The 15,807-nt window shown below is 38.2% G+C and overlaps 1 protein-coding gene across 1 annotated transcript in view; it reads left to right on the top strand.

Moving 5' to 3' along the window:
• MGAT4A (alpha-1,3-mannosyl-glycoprotein 4-beta-N-acetylglucosaminyltransferase A) overlaps positions 1-15,807 on the top strand; it is a 104,395-nt gene that overhangs the window by 76,927 nt on the left and 11,661 nt on the right. Inside the window, exons 6-12 of the mRNA XM_070429878.1 lie at positions 240-286; positions 2,025-2,138; positions 3,746-3,821; positions 7,245-7,359; positions 8,798-8,928; positions 14,039-14,146; positions 14,266-14,459. Coding sequence (XP_070285979.1) covers positions 240-286; positions 2,025-2,138; positions 3,746-3,821; positions 7,245-7,359; positions 8,798-8,928; positions 14,039-14,146; positions 14,266-14,459 — 785 coding nt within the window. The remainder of the gene's footprint in view (positions 1-239; positions 287-2,024; positions 2,139-3,745; positions 3,822-7,244; positions 7,360-8,797; positions 8,929-14,038; positions 14,147-14,265; positions 14,460-15,807) is intronic.

Below are 15,807 nucleotides of genomic sequence, written 5' to 3' on the forward strand. Positions count from 1 at the left end.
TTGAAAATAATGAAACCTTAGTTATCTACGTACTGTATTAGTAAATACTCAATGATGTCTAGTGGTGCATTAAAGTAGAATACCGGTACATAAGTGCAAATCCCATAACTTACCTGAAAATCTAATGTAATGTTTTCAATGAATGTTTTATTCACTTATTTGATTTTGAGTTCAGTATTAAAAGTTAAATAAAAAAATAAAAACAATGAACGTAGGTACAATTTTCTTTTCTTTCCCAGACAGATATTGATTATGTACACGGTGTTATAGCCAACCTGGAGAAAGAGTAAGTTCTTCTTAATTATGGAAATGAAAATAATCATTACTATTATCTCTTCTCTTTCTGCTAAAAGATAATGCCTTCTTTTATAATTCATTTCTCTGGAATTCAGTGTTCATTGGACCACCTATATTTGGTCTTTGGCATTGTCATAAAGAAGGTGTACATCCAGTTATCTGATGGGATAAATTGGTATGTTTAGAAAAGACTTGAATGTTATATGTATATAACATTATCAAATGACAGTCTTTAATCTGGAGAACAGTGAACATAGAATCATACGAGATTACTTAAATTTTTCACCGTGTTTACCAAGCAAAAATTTTCTGCTGTTACGGCAGATAATCATTTAGCAGCCTCAAACCTCAGTGCTAAACTGTGTCTGAATCTAATCTATTTTGCAAAGGTTGAGGAACAATTTACTGTGAGCAAGGCACATCGCAGGTAACTACAGATAGAAAGCTTAGTAAATTTCAGGTATCATTAATTTGTAAAATACTGCTCTGGTGGTAGTCTTAATAGTAATGTTAAAAAATCAGTCTTGATATGGTTTCATCATTGAATTCTGCCTGTTTTTGCCCCCTAAACACTTATCTTCTAGTTAAAAAGAGAAAAGAGAAGCAACAATTATTTGCCAACTCTAGATTTAAAATACTGTGGCTTTATATTTGTCCATCACAGTTCTAAATCCAGAGATTTAAAAAATATGTATAATTCCAGATTAAACTCTGTATTTGTTAGATTTTTTCTCAAGTGCTCAATTTCTTGGCAGCCTTCATAAAAGTACTATCATACAGTATAGATTCCTTAATAGAGGACCAGAGCAATAATTACTAGTCCCCTTCACATGGGCCACATGGGCAGGTCTGTGGGGCACATGCAATGATTCTATCAATGCCTTTCTTCATCAATGTGTAGGAAAACCATGCCCAGGAAAAAAAAAAGTGAAAATTAAGCACTAAGAACATTTGTGCAAAGACAGGTAGTTAGACAGCCATTTTGTGGAGATTTGCAAAAATGAAATAATGGAGAATGCAAATGAGAAGGAAGTTACTATTGAGTAAGTAAGATTGGTTTAAAAAACTTTAGAACAGTTTCTCAACCTTGGCACTGTTAACATCTTGGGCTAGATAATTGTTTGTTGTGAGGACTGTCCTCTGCATTGTAGTGTGTTTAACAGCATCCCTGATGTCTGTCTACCCACTCGATGTCAGTGCTGTCCATAGTGGTGAGGACCACATGTCTGGTCATTGCTCAGGGCAGCCTTTAGGGGCAGGAGTGCTCTCAGTGAGAAACACTAGTTTAGAACGACATATAGTGTATAACCGACAACTAAACCTTCCTGAAAATTAAAGAACTTCGATTTTTGTACATACACACACGTGCGCACGCGCGCAAACTCCTTCATCACTTTGTTTTTCTTGAATTTCTATTTTCTGTGACATCTCGATTTGATTTGTTAAAATTCTTGTACTTTGTAGGAAAGTAATACCTGCATTTGGCCTAGGATTTCCATGCTGCTCCAAGAATAGTGGCACTTTACACTTTTTAAAAGCATTATTTTTTAAAAACGTGTGCTATTAGAAAAATCTGTAGTTTCTGGAAAATCATTGATGAACTAACTACTTCTTTGAACACAGTGTGTTCATTACTGATATGTTTTATGATAACACAGTAAGTTGAGCATTAAGATAAATAAAATCCCACAGAGCTTAAATAACTCAACTAACCTTTCTCATGATAGATTTTCTAAAGAAATCAGTTCTGGTTTGGTGGAAATAATATCACCTCCTGGAAGCTATTATCCTGACTTGACAAACTTAAAGACGACATTTGGAGACTCTAAAGAAAGAGTAAGGTGAGCCTGTGTTTCTTAGAACCCTCACCCTTGTGAATGTAATCCTATCTAATAATAGACAAACATGGTAATTGACCATACCTTTGCTACACCTCCCATTGGCTAATCAGTGCGATATGCAAATTAACCACCAACAAAGATGGTGGCTAATTTGCATACTGCAGGCAGGGTGGGACAGCACCATCCTGCTTGCCCCACAGCCATCTGGGCCTGCTATTTGTGACCCGGGGCAGTGGGGCGGGACAGCGCCATCCTGCCTGCCCTGCCACCATCCAAGCCTGCTATCTGCGACCCGGGGCGGTGGACATCTCAGATCTGTATGCAGCATTAATGAGAGCTGACTCAATAAAGGGACAGAAATAATAATACTGTCCTGCAAAATTGTATTATAGTACTTAGTCTATTGGATTTGTGTCTGGCTCTCTAAAACTGAAGGACTTAGCTTTCATTGTGTTATTAAAAACAAAGTAAGAAATAATGGTATTAGTTTTGGATTTTCTGTAACTAGAGAAAAGGAAAAACGGTATTTTGGGAAGAGATTTGTACATCTTGAGTTGTTAATTTGTCCCAAAGACAGATATGTCCTCATAATTGGCTAATTGTCTCTCAATAAATATAATTTTATTTTTCAAAAAATTAGGGTTGAATTTAGTAAAAAATTCTAGGTAGTTGTATTAGCTGTATTATGGAGAAGTTTGCTTAATATGATTCAAAGCTTTTATTCTACTGGTTGTTGTGGGTTTTTTTACCTGACCTTTAGAACCACTTCTCTTATTTAAAATTAGTCAGTTTCTATAGGCTACCAGGATTCACTGAAAGAACTTAATGTTGTAAATTTTAATAGGATGTCTTGGGTTTTTAAGCATTCAATACATATTTATTAATTTCTACCTGCTTAGAGCACAGTTTTAGGCACCAGAGCAGTGATCCCCAAAGTATAATTGTTGAAGACTAGTTCCCAGAGACATGAAGATGTTACTGAAAAAAGGTTCAGTGGTCAAGGAAGTTTAGAAAATACTGGGTTACAATTTTTTTTCAACAACTGTATTTACTGCTGGATGTTTCAGTGCCTCTATATGCATATTCGTGTATCTCCCGAGGGGAAATATGTGTGCTTCCAAAACTTTCTTGGCATTAGACTTCATTTTTCCTTAGGATGTTTTGAGAATTAGTCTTTTGGGGAATACATTTTGACAATGGCGTCATTAGAGAAAAGTGAAATCTCACTCTCTCCTCTAAGTGCATATATTATGTATGTGTGTGTATCTAGATATCTGTATGTCTATGTGGACATATATTGTGTATATATCATGTATATAAAATATATACATATTGTGTCTATGTAATATATTACATATTATAGAATACTAGAAGCCCAGCACGTGAAATCACACAGCCCCACCCACCCGCACGCCCACCCACTGCCCTGCCGCGTTTGCAGCTCTGCCTACCCGAGCTGGTCTTGGTTGTTACGGTGTTAGGGCCACAGGCCTTTTAAAATATAGATTACAATGTTATATCATAATATATATCACAAAATGTAATACATTTAATCCTCTTTTGCCTAATTTGAGTCTGATCCTTATTTGTGAAAATTTTTATTTCAGATGGAGAACAAAGCAAAACCTAGATTATTGTTTTCTAATGATGTATGCTCAGGAAAAGGGCATATATTACATCCAGGTAAGTGTGGTTATTTCTTTAATGTGTTTCACACTTTTAAAGAAAAAGTGATAACATCAAGGGTATATTTTCATTAAAACAGGGTGTGTTAAAAGCATAAGCCCTCTCAGATCTCTAAGATCAGAACGATATCTCGAGGGCAGAAGCATCTCTCCTAGTCACTGAGAATGTGGGCTCTGAAGTTCCATTCTCTGGTTTTGCACAAACACTAGCTCTCCACTTAGTGGTATGACAGTGGGCAGGTTGCTCATCTCTTTTTTCCTTTTCTCCCATCCCTCCCTCTCCTCTTATCCTCCTCCTCTTCTCTCATCCTTCCTCTCCTTTCTCATCCTCCCTGTTTCCACTGTTAAAAAGAACTAAGAATTAATTATATGAAAAATTTTAAAGAAGGATTTCCATATTTTTTTAGTGGTTCTATTAATATAGTGGGGTTTTTTTGTATGCTACAATATATTTACATTTAGGTAATAAAACTGACATTTTATTTTATTAGCATGGCTAGAATAGTAAATCTATAGTGATACGGGTTTTAAGTTAGCCAGGTAGACAACATCTCAGTAATCTGGGAAGCTATTTTTCTTTCAAATTTCATTTTCCTTAGTGACTTAAGCTTAAATTTCCCAATTCATTTCTTTCACCAAAGGTCATTATTCCTTGTTTGAAATACAAATACCCCTGAGACACTAAGTCTGTCAGGGTTTCTTTTGTGTGTTTTTTTGTATAAAAAGTTTATGAGGTCCTTACCTGGGAGGATGTTTTGATGAAAGTGTTAAGAAAAGGTATTCTGGTCCCTGAATCAGAAAGGAAATGGTGGGCAGTTACTGGGGGTTGGGAGAGATGGGAAGGGACTTTGGGAGGAGAGGAAAGAAGGAAAAAGCTTGGCATCACATGGGAAGGTGGGCTTAACTAAGGTCAGACTTTGTCTCCCTTGACATTACACCTTGGGCCAGCTGCATTCAAATGGGCATGACCCTGGCTGGCATGGCTTAGTGGTTAGTGTCAGCCTGTGCACTGGAGGGCCTGGGGTTCAACATTCCCAGTCAAGGGCATATACCTGGGTTGCAGGTTCAATTCTCCACCTCCAGTCATGGGTGTGTGGGAGGCAACCAATCAATGTTTCTCTCTCTCTCTTCTCCTTCCTCCTCCCTTCCACTCTCTCTAAAAATCAATGAAAAAAAAAATGTCCTCACCCCTCAGGTGAGGATTAAAAAAACACATGACAAATGGGCATGAACTCTTCCTTGGTTCGCAGAAAGGGAGATGTAAATGATGGTAGGGTCAGAACTGAACATCTATATATAGAAAAGCCTAAGCGACTGTTATGACCAGACCGACCAGTCGACCAGTCGCTATGACGTGTATTGACCACCAGGGGCCAGATGCTCAATGCAGTAGCTGCCCCCTGGTGGTCAGTGTGCTTCCATAGCCAACCTCCCGCAGTCCCTCCCCCCTGCCAGCCTGCCCCCCCCCCCCCCCATAGGCCCCGGTCGGAGGGGCCAGCCGGCCAACCTCCTGGGGTCTCTCCCCTGATAGGCCTCAATCACTGGCCAGGCTGAGGGAGCCCATCTGTGCACGAATTTGTGCACGGGTCCTCTGGTTGTATATAACAGTATACAGCATTTAACCATATAAAGGCCAATATCCTAAATTTAAAGAGTACATTTCCTTGAAATACCTTAGAGAAGTCTTACTATAATTTCAAAATGTTTTATTTTAACATATCCCAAATATTAATGTAGTTGAACCTTCCTGTTTATTCTAGGACCACTATATAAACACATTATGGTCAAGAACTTTTTAGAGAGAATTTAAAACTATACTGTATTTTTAAAATTTGCTTTCCAAGGAGAAAATTAATGCAACCTTAAAGATTTTTCGTAAAGTATAGGAAAAGTAAATGTTTAGGAAATTAAGGAGGGGTTGGAGTTTAGAAGGAGGATGATATGGAACACTTCCCCTGAACAGGGTCAGTATGTAACGGCAGAGGTCAGTATTTAGTAACAGCAGCAGCTATGAACTAGCGTCTATTGCATGCTTACCATATGTCAGGCATTGCTGTTTACAATTTACGCTTTACACATATAAATTCATTTAACAACCCTTTTTGTAAGCGCAGAATCATAGTGTACATATCGTTTTATAGCCTATTTGGTGTTACTTAATATATCATAGGTGCCTTATGCCACTGATTTATTCCCAGGGTTTAGTGCAGGTCTGGGACATAATAAAGGCTCAATAAATATTTGGTGAGTCAGTATCATATCTTTCCAAATACTACTGTTACACAGAGAGGAAGAAGTAATCTTAGAGGACTTAAAGACATGAAAACTTTAAATCCTAAAATAAGTGAAAATTATTTATTTTTAGATAACTCGAAATGATAATGTGAAATTAAGAAAAGGAAAAGTTTTCTTAGGATATTAAAATTACCTTGTGACTTTAAAATGATATGAAAGAAGATTCTGGGGAGGAGGACTTTGCATGCATCCATGATCGCTGGTCTCTGTCAACGCCCTGTGGAACTGGCAGCAATTCTGAGCGTAGTTAACACGAGGTGTTGGCAGAGCACATGGGGTTAACTGGCACCTTGGGAGCTGCTACAGCTTCTTAAGGATTTTGAAGATATCTTTCAAAATGTAAAAAAGGAACTTTTAGGAATCTACAGAAATGAAAAGTATGTAAGTAGAAGCATATCAGTACAGCATTGTTGGCACAGACAAAAAATGAGAAGCAAGCTGTATGTCTGCCCGTGAGCTGGGCAAGTTGAATGAACTGTTGTACAACTGTAGCATGGACTATTACACATCTATTAAAAAGGATGATTTAAAGATGTATTTATTAACCTGAAAGTTATTCATGGTATATGAAGAGAAAAATGTATGGCCCCCTTTTTAAATAAAATCGTAGAGGTGGGTGGGAACCTGGAGGAAGTGTGTATGGGTCTTTATGTGCTGTATGTCCATATAGAAGGTGTTGAATTGATGCACAACCAACTTTTAACATTGGCCACCCCAGCTAGCAGGGTGGAGGGCAGAGAAGGGAAGCTACTAGATTTTTCTTTGACTCTCTCTTTGACTTGGTATATGTTTTATGTAAAAAGGAAAAATAAATTAAAGGCCTACAAAAAATTATTTTCCTTTGAAAAGAAGAAAGGCAGTGCGAAATCACATTGGGCAGTATAAAACGACCAAAAAGGAGTAATTCATGGAGTGCTGTTGTTCTTTCGCAGAGTATGGGAATGGTTTAGTCGACTTGCATTTTGCATTTTCCCTTTTATTTTCCTCATTTTCTTTTAATAAAATTTAGTTTTGTAATTTCATCATTTTTGACCATTGTTTATTTGATTTTCATGATAAAGTATGCTTGATTATTTTTCATAATAAAAATGGTCTGTCTATCTAAATCTTTCCCCTCTTTCTTTAGCTTGAAGATGATATTATTGCCAAACCGAATTACTTTAACACTATCAAAAATTTTGCCCTTCAACTTTCTTCTGAGGAATGGATGATACTAGAGTTCTCCCAGCTGGGCTTCATTGGTAAGAAAAGTGTTGGATTTATCTACTTTTCAGAAATAATTGTGAGTCTTGGGATGTTGGACTCATTCTTTTTTTAATTTTTTTATTTACTTTAAAGTTGTCTTTATTTTTTGGAAATGTATTGCTTTTGAGGAAATTCAGCTTAGAGAAATGATGTAAGGCAACCCAGAATAGTATTTGGAGATTTCTAAGGTTGTAGTATTTACTCTAGAGTTCTACAAGGCAGCCCTCCGTATGTCCACATGCAAAGCCAGCCATGGTTCTGTGAGCATGTCTGAATTCTCTGTGACCCTCTTCAATAGCCCACTGCCTTTGCAAGATTGGCTTTTAAAAAATGTCAAGTTAACAGTTTTGTAATATGAATTCCTGGTATTTGATGTAGTACATGAAGTTACTGTCCAGTGATTAATTTGTATTCATTTGTTTCTTTTATTGACTAGTCAGGATGCTAATTTAAAAAGTTTTTCACTAACATTCCTAAATTATCCAACTAAAGAGAATATGTTGAAAATCAAAGAATTGAAGGAAATTTACAGGTTTAGAAAAACACCCAGAGGATAACATTTCACTTCCTATAGTACTTTAAAACTTTAAATATTAGAGGCTGGGCCTTTGATCTTGCTGATCACTTATCTCAACCTTAATTTAAGAGTCAAAAAACATCTTTACTTGTGAAGGTTTAAGTGAAGACAGAAGAACTAGGAGTCCTTGTTTTTTGCATTTATTATTTTAAAAATTTGTTTTTACCTAACCCTCTTAAATTCCTTTTTTTTTAAAATGGGAAGAATCTTATTAAGACATGAAGGAAAAAATCTCTGACTTGATTCTTGAATCCTTTGAACCAGTAGTTGTATGATAGATTTGTAATAGAGAAAATCAGGAATTCACTACTTCCATTTATATCCAGAATAGAGGCCCGGTACATGAGATTCGTGCACTCAGGGGGCTCCCTCAGCCCGGCCTGTGCCCTCTTGCAGTCCGGGATCCCTGGGGGGATGTCAGACTGACAGCTTAGGTCTACAGGGCCGCTCCCCGCAGGGAGCGGGCCTAAGCTGTCAGTCAGACATCCTTAGCTCCGCCTCGAGGTGGGAGAGGCTCCCACCACCGCTGCTGTTCTCCCTGTGGGAGCACACTGACCACCAGGGGGCAGCTCCTGCATTGAGCATCTGCCCCCTGGTGGTCAGTGTGCATCATAATGATCAGTCATTCTGCCGTTCAGTTGATTTGCATATTGCCCTTTTATTATATAGGATGATAGCTCCATGTTGACCCAAAGCAAGTTTGTTATTGTGATCAGACAAGTGGGGACATTATTCATAATGACTCATAGTTGAAAGAGCACCATGAGTTAGTTTATTTGTTGTGTAGGTTTCCCTGACATATGCTGTATGCATGTTTGGCTTCTTTATTACCGCCGTTGACTAGAATATCTTTTCAGGTAAAATGTTTCAAGCGCCAGACCTCACTCTGATTGTGGAATTCATATTTATGTTCTATAAGGAGAAGCCCATTGACTGGCTCTTGGACCACATTCTTTGGGTGAAAGTCTGCAACCCTGAAAAAGATGCAGTAAGTTAATTTCCCATGAGGTGGAAGAAGCTTCTTTTCTATATTTCATGAAAGTGACTTTTAGGGAGCTAGATTTTATGAATGAACAGTTAGTTAAATAGGTGTTTCCACAACATTTTGAGTGCTTGTCTTCTTTCTTGAACTGACAAAAGTTTCAGTAATAGAGTGACTTTTAAATAGTAGCGGGAAAATCCAATGAATAAGTTAAGCCCACCTTTCAGTTCTGATCAGTGTGTCTCGTGTCTTTAGGCTCTGCTGTCTCATTGCTGTTGGCTGCAGGTGTGGGTCATATCTGTCCTCTGTGGGCTACTTAAATTTTCTTCAGATTCTCTGTCAGCTTTCTTTTTATAAATACTTTGGGGACAATATCAGACTCCTATACGCCTGGAAATAGGGAATAACATAGAAGTGATATTTTACACCAAAATAATGGCAGGTCACAAAAGTACCTTTCAGTTTATTACTTGGAAGAAACCAATGTTCATACTCACATGCTGACCTTTTTGGTGGTGATAAGTGAACGATGACTTTTGCTTTGATTATTCAAACATCAAGGTACTTTCTTAGAAATCTTATTGCAAAAATTAATTTGATGTTTTTCTTGTCCAATTTGAATTGTACCTCTGAAAAAGGAAATTTTTATTTATTTGGTGTAAGCATAAATAAAATATGGGTGTACATTCTTAAAAATGAATAAGTAAGTTGTGACATGTAATGACACGAACTATTTATTAAAAGATATATTATTATATGGTTGACTTAATATCCATTCTAACAAATAGACATGTGATTTAATTTGATTTTATGACCTTATATTCCCTAGAATAGTTTTATCATGCTACCTTCCAATGCACTTTTAGGACATTATCTTCTGTAGCTATCACTGCCTTCATTCCATGATGTAAGGCCTTCCCTGTGTTTTCTTTGTGAATTACAGGAATTTTTTATTATAGGATAAAAAATTTAACGCCATCTTTTCACTCCTAAAATATGCTTGCATTTATTTGGGTCCTGTGCAGTTTAATCTAATAGATGGCTAGGTTCTAAAGTGAGCCCTTGAGGTTAAAATTCCTGATAGTAAAAATTAAAACAATGAAAACCCTTTAAATCACCGGTGCATTTAAGTCCACAGCCCTTTGGCCGTTGTATCTATTCTTTCACTCCTTGGCCACATTTCTCTGCGGTCCGTACTTCTTCACTTGCTTCCACTAGACGTCAGAGAAGCTGCCACACATACTTGCTGGTATCTGGAATGGCCTCCTTGGCGTGGTCTGGGAAACCCTTCAAAGCAATCTCACATTTTTTCCAAAGGCTGATTGACCGGCTCTGACTTTTCCGGCCCACATGTGTCCATTGCCTGTTGAGTGTTTGGCTCAGCCTCAGGCCCTGTTGGTTCTTCTCCACTCCCTTTGTTCTTTCCCTTCTGTCTCTCTCTCCTTCCACTTGAGTAGTTGAATTTGTGTGAATAAAATATACTCCTTTACTTCTGTTCTAGTGTTAGTAATAATGTTCACCTCTTATTTAAATTCAATAAGCCAGTCAATGTAGAAAGGTTGGTGAATTTTGAAATATATTTGGTGTTACAGTTCATACCTCTTACTCATAATGCCATTTATGATGGAATTTTGTGTGTGTATAACAAATACGAGGAACAGTGGTTCCCCCCAAAATCAGGCCTTTTAATACCCAGTAAATTATTGGAGGTCTTTCAAAGTGGAAATGTTTTATAAATGTCTTTTTAAACATGTTCTTGACCTAAAACTTATAAAAAGTCATTCAAAACGAAGAGTTAATGAAAGCATGACCAGCTGGCTGCGGCTGATTTGAAGCTCCAAACTAACACCCGTTGAGAGCCCTGCTGGCATCGAGTGTCTCGCACTCTGATCAGTTTGACGTCAGGTTGATCTGAAGTCTAAGCTCCGAGGCACTTTGATTGAAACATAGACGTCCTTAACTGTGCTGAGATAGATGTATCGGTGGCTCTTTTCATATCGTTTACCTGCTTATAGTCAAGTTATTGCCTTACATTTTCAAATTGCTTTCATGCAACCAAATGTCCCTTTAATTATTTGCAAATTCTTAATTATATTACCTTCTTGTATATTTTGTCTGTTTGACCCAAACCTTTAGTTTATAGTTTGCGCATCTTAATATTTTTGCTTTTTAGAAATTTATTTTATTAATAATCCAGATTTGTCATTTATATGTCTTTTTCGTTTCTTCTTTTTTAAATCTATTTTGTTGAGATTATTATAGATGCTCTCTCTCTTCTTCTGGAACCCCCATAATTTGGTTCCCACCCCACCCTAGGCCCTTGCCACCCTATTGTCTGTGTCCATAGGTACTGCATAGATGCATATAAGATCTTTGTCTAATCTCTTCCTGTACCCCCCAAAGCCCCTTTCCCTCTGAGAATCGTCAGTCTGTTCCATGCCCCTGAGTCTATTCCATTCACCAATTTATTCTGTTCATCAGATTCATTATTTATTTGATTTTTAGATTCACTTGTTGATAGATATGTACTTATTGTCACTTTGTTGTTCATAATTTCTTATCTTTACCTTTTTCTTCTTATTCCTCTTCTTAAAAAGGGATACCCTTCAGCATTTCATATAATACTGGTTTGGAGGTGATGAACTCCTTTAGGTTTTTCTTGTCAGTGAAGCTCTTTATCTGACCTTCAATTCTAAATGACAGCTTTGCTGGGTAGAGTATTCTTGGTTGTAGGTTCTTGCTGTTCATCACTTTGAATATTTCTTGCCACTCCCTTCTGGCCTGCATAGTTTCTGTTGAGAAATCAGCTGACAGTCGTATGGGTACTCCTTTGTAGGTAACTAACTGTTTTTCTCTTGCTGCTTTTAAGATTCTCTCTTTGTCTTTTGCCCTTGGCATTTTAATTATGATGTGTCTTGGTGTGGTCCTCTTTGGATTCCTTTTGTTTGAGGTTCTCTGCACTTCCTGGACTTGTAAGTCTATTCTTTCACCAGGTAGGGGAAGTTTTCTGTCATTATTTCTTCAAATAGGTTTTCAATATCTTGCTCTCTCTTCTTCTGGCGGCCCCATAATTTGGATGTTGCTACGCTTGAAGTTGTCCCAGAAGCTCCTTACACTATCTTCATATTTTTGGATTCTTTTTTCTTTTTGGTCTTCTGGTTGGGTGTTTTTTGCTTCCTCGTATTTCAAATCATTGACTTGATTCTTGGGATCCTCTAGTCTACTGTTGAATCTCTGTACATTATTCTTTATTTCAGTTAGTGTATGCTTAATTTCTGACTGGTCCTTTTCCATTTTTTTGGCATTCTCACTAAGATCCTTGAAGGTCTCACTAAGTTCCTTGGAGGTTTCTAGAAAATTCTTGAGTAACCTTATAACTGTGGTTTTGAACTCTATATCCAGTAGTTCGCTTCCTTCCATTTCTTTTATTTGTAACATGTTTCTTTGTCTCTGCATTTTGGCTGCTTCCCTGTGTTTATTTCTACTAGAAATGGGTAGAGCTGCTATGTCTCCTTGAGTTGATAGAGTGGCCTTGTGTAGTAGGTGTCTTATAGGGCCCAGTGGCTCAGCCTCCTCATTCACCTGAGGTAGACACTCTTGGTGCACCCCTTTGTGGGCTGTGTGCACAGTCTTATTGTAGTTGAGGCTTGATTGCTGTTGGTATCACTGGGAGGAACTGACCTCCAGGCCAGTTGGCTGTGAGAATCAGCTGTATCTGCAGTGGGAGAACTTCTGTGCTGGAGACACCCTTATGGGGCAGGACTTGCTTCAGTGGGGCTTTGGTGCTCACTGAGTCTGCCCCTTGAGTGTGTCGCTTGTGGATGTGCAGAGTTGTAATCTGGTATGGTCTCACACTGACTACTGGGTTCACTGGCTCTTGAATCTCCAAGGAGGTGCAAAGTCAGCCATTGCCTGGGGCCACCCAGCAGGAGCTACAGAGAGCTCTGTAGATTCCTCTTCTTTTTATCGGGGATGGAAGTGCCCAGACAAGGCCCAGCTGTGAAGCAAGGCAGGCTGGTGCTGGTGTGGGTCTTGGGTCTTTCATTGATAGCTTTGGGGCTCCCTGACCCAGCTGCAGCTTGTCTGACAGGTTTTAGGAGAAAGGACAGGCTATTCATATTCAAAAGCTGTTGTGCAAAGCTTGGGTGGGGTTGTAAATTGGGTGGGGCGGGGTTTCAGGGAATCTCCAGGGTGGAGCAAACAGAAATGGCTGCCAGTCAGCCCTGCATCCGGAGGTCCCAGCAGAGGAACAATGAGTGCTGCGAGCACCTCCATCTGGAAAAAAGACGCCCCCGTGTTCCTGCCCCATGCCAGACAGTCCAGTTTCTCCCCGTATGTGTCTGGGTTCCCCAGAGCCTTGCCCAGCACTGGAGCTTAGAGCAAGCGGGAGCTCGTAAATTCAGTTCCCGGTGCCGGCCTTTTAAGAGGAGCAGCTGGGTCTCCAGCAGCCTGTGTGTCACTCAGCCCCAATCCGCACTGGTTTTTACAGTCCGTAGGGACTTCTTTCCCCAGCTCTGGGACCCTGGGCTGGGGGTCTGGTGTGGGGCTTTCTCCTCCAGGCAGCCTCCAAAGAGGTGATCTCCCTCCCAATTAAAACAGCAGCACACCCGGGTGCCGGACCAGCCCGTTCCGAGCCTCCGCACCTCCTACCAGTCTCTGTGCGCTTTCTTCTTTACCTCTCTGGTTGTACTTCCACTCGGCCAGCTTTCCTGTGGTTCCGGGTGATAGTTGTTCTGTATTTTAGTTGTAATTTTGATGTGGTTGTGGGAAGCAGCAAGTACAGGCGTTTACCTATGCCGCCATCTTGGTTCCTCTCTGTGAATTTTAATATTAAAAGTCAAGTCTATATTGACATAGTGTGAGAAATAGTTGAAATTAAATCCTTAACTCTTCCCTTAGATGTGCTTAGTTTAAATTTTTGCATATTGTCTGTTTATCAGGTAGGCAGTGATTCTATTAATGCCTCAGTGAGCAACCTGAGAAATGTGACTTACAATTATGAGATGGAGTTGGATTTTCTTTTCAATGTTTACCTAAAGCACTCCTCAGTTTTCAGATGAGGACAAGATTTCACTTTATAATGTAACACTAACATGATTTTTTCCCTAATATTTAGAAACATTGTGATAGACAGAAAGCAAACCTACGAATTCGTTTCAGACCTTCCCTCTTTCAGCACGTTGGTCTGCATTCTTCACTAACAGGAAAACTCCAGAAACTTACGGTTGGTGATTTCATTTGATTTTTCTCATGAACGTACGATTTGTTACTCAGTGCATTATTGTTCTTCCCCTTAAGAATAAGCTATGGGTTGTTTTAATCGCATATGTGTTCTCCTCCTAGGATAAAGATTACATGAAACCATTACTTCTTAAAATCCATGTAAACCCACCTGCGGAAGTATCTACTTCTCTGAAGGTCTACCAAGGACACACACTGGAGAAAACATACATGGGGGAGGATTTCTTCTGGGCTATCACTCCGACAGCAGGAGACTACATCTTGTTTAAATTTGATAAGCCGGTCAATGTGGAAAGGTTGGTGATGATTGAAACATGTTTGGTCTTACAGTTTAGACATCTTTTACAATGTGATTTATGATGGAAGTGTTTTGTGTATAACAGATGTGAGGAGACAGTGGGTCCCAAGTGTTGGGTTATAAAATACATTCCCCACAAGTTGGTAATAAAATGGGTTTGTTGTTTTCAGATAAAGTAGCAGCATTTAGCATATTTGATAAATTCTCTTGGTATTTCTGAACATGTATTTAGTATAGTTTTTTCATACTTTTAAGTAGCACTGTGCTGCAAAATCTCAAATTTGTTTTCACGTCCTTATCCTGGAATATCTCCTAAGATATGAGTTGGTTACGCAGCAAATTGGTTGAAATGACAAGTCTAACAGACTATGCCTATTTCTAATCAATGGCTTTGCAAATGCTGGATTCCTTTTAGTATATCATGGAGGAATTCACAACCCTCTTATGTGTTCTAAAATTATGTCCATTGTACAAAGTTTAGGGCTCTTTCTCCCTGTGTCTTATTTCGCAGTCATGAGTCCTTCAGACTTCGCTCAGTTCTGGTTGTGTTGTCCAGACTGTAGTATTACTTACATGTGATCCCTAGAAAAGAATATAATTCTCTAGTCTCTGGTTTATTATGTTAGGCGTTTTCATGAGAGGTCCATTTGGTTTTTAGACTATGCCAAAAGTCATTTGGAATAATTCTGTTTTAAGGTGGACAAAAACAATGCATAGCTATAATGTAATGTTTTAAATTTTCTTTCCTTATTCTAAACTGATTCTAAAGAGGAATTTAAGTGTAAAAATGTTTTAAGCAATGGAAATATTATTGGGAAAATATAAAAAATACTTTAAAATTATATTTTGCACTTATATGAGTATGTAATATTTGTTATTTAATGCTCATTTCTACTATATAGTGGTAATCTGCACTTTGAGGTATCATTTGCCACATTTAAAGAGTCATCACAGAATTAGAAACAATAATTTTCTTTCACCTTCTTGATAAACAAGAATAACCTCAAGCTGTGTCTATTGGTTTATTTTTAGCAAATGAAAATAATTCCATTGAAGAGCTGCCTGAAAACTCATATATTAGAGATCAAATTTCTTACAGTTAACCTCGGTGAAGTAGTTTTACATGCTCCTACTGAGGATGCTTTTCTAGTAGAAACTCATGAATTTTCTGTCTTAGGACAGAAAAAAAAGCAATGACTTTTTCATTTTCACAATAACATATGCTACTGGGGGAAAAAATAGAAGTTGTGTTTATCAATGCAGACATGAAGTATTAGGAAAAATGTTTTCTAGCTATATAGCATGCTATGAGTTCATTATACAAAACTTTAAATGTATGAAGAATA

Source organism: Myotis yumanensis, unplaced genomic scaffold, assembly GCF_028538775.1.
Source record: "Myotis yumanensis isolate MYYU_CA2020_CCGP unplaced genomic scaffold, mMyoYum1.0.hap1 SCAF_11, whole genome shotgun sequence".
Taxonomy (NCBI): Eukaryota; Metazoa; Chordata; class Mammalia; order Chiroptera; family Vespertilionidae; genus Myotis; species Myotis yumanensis.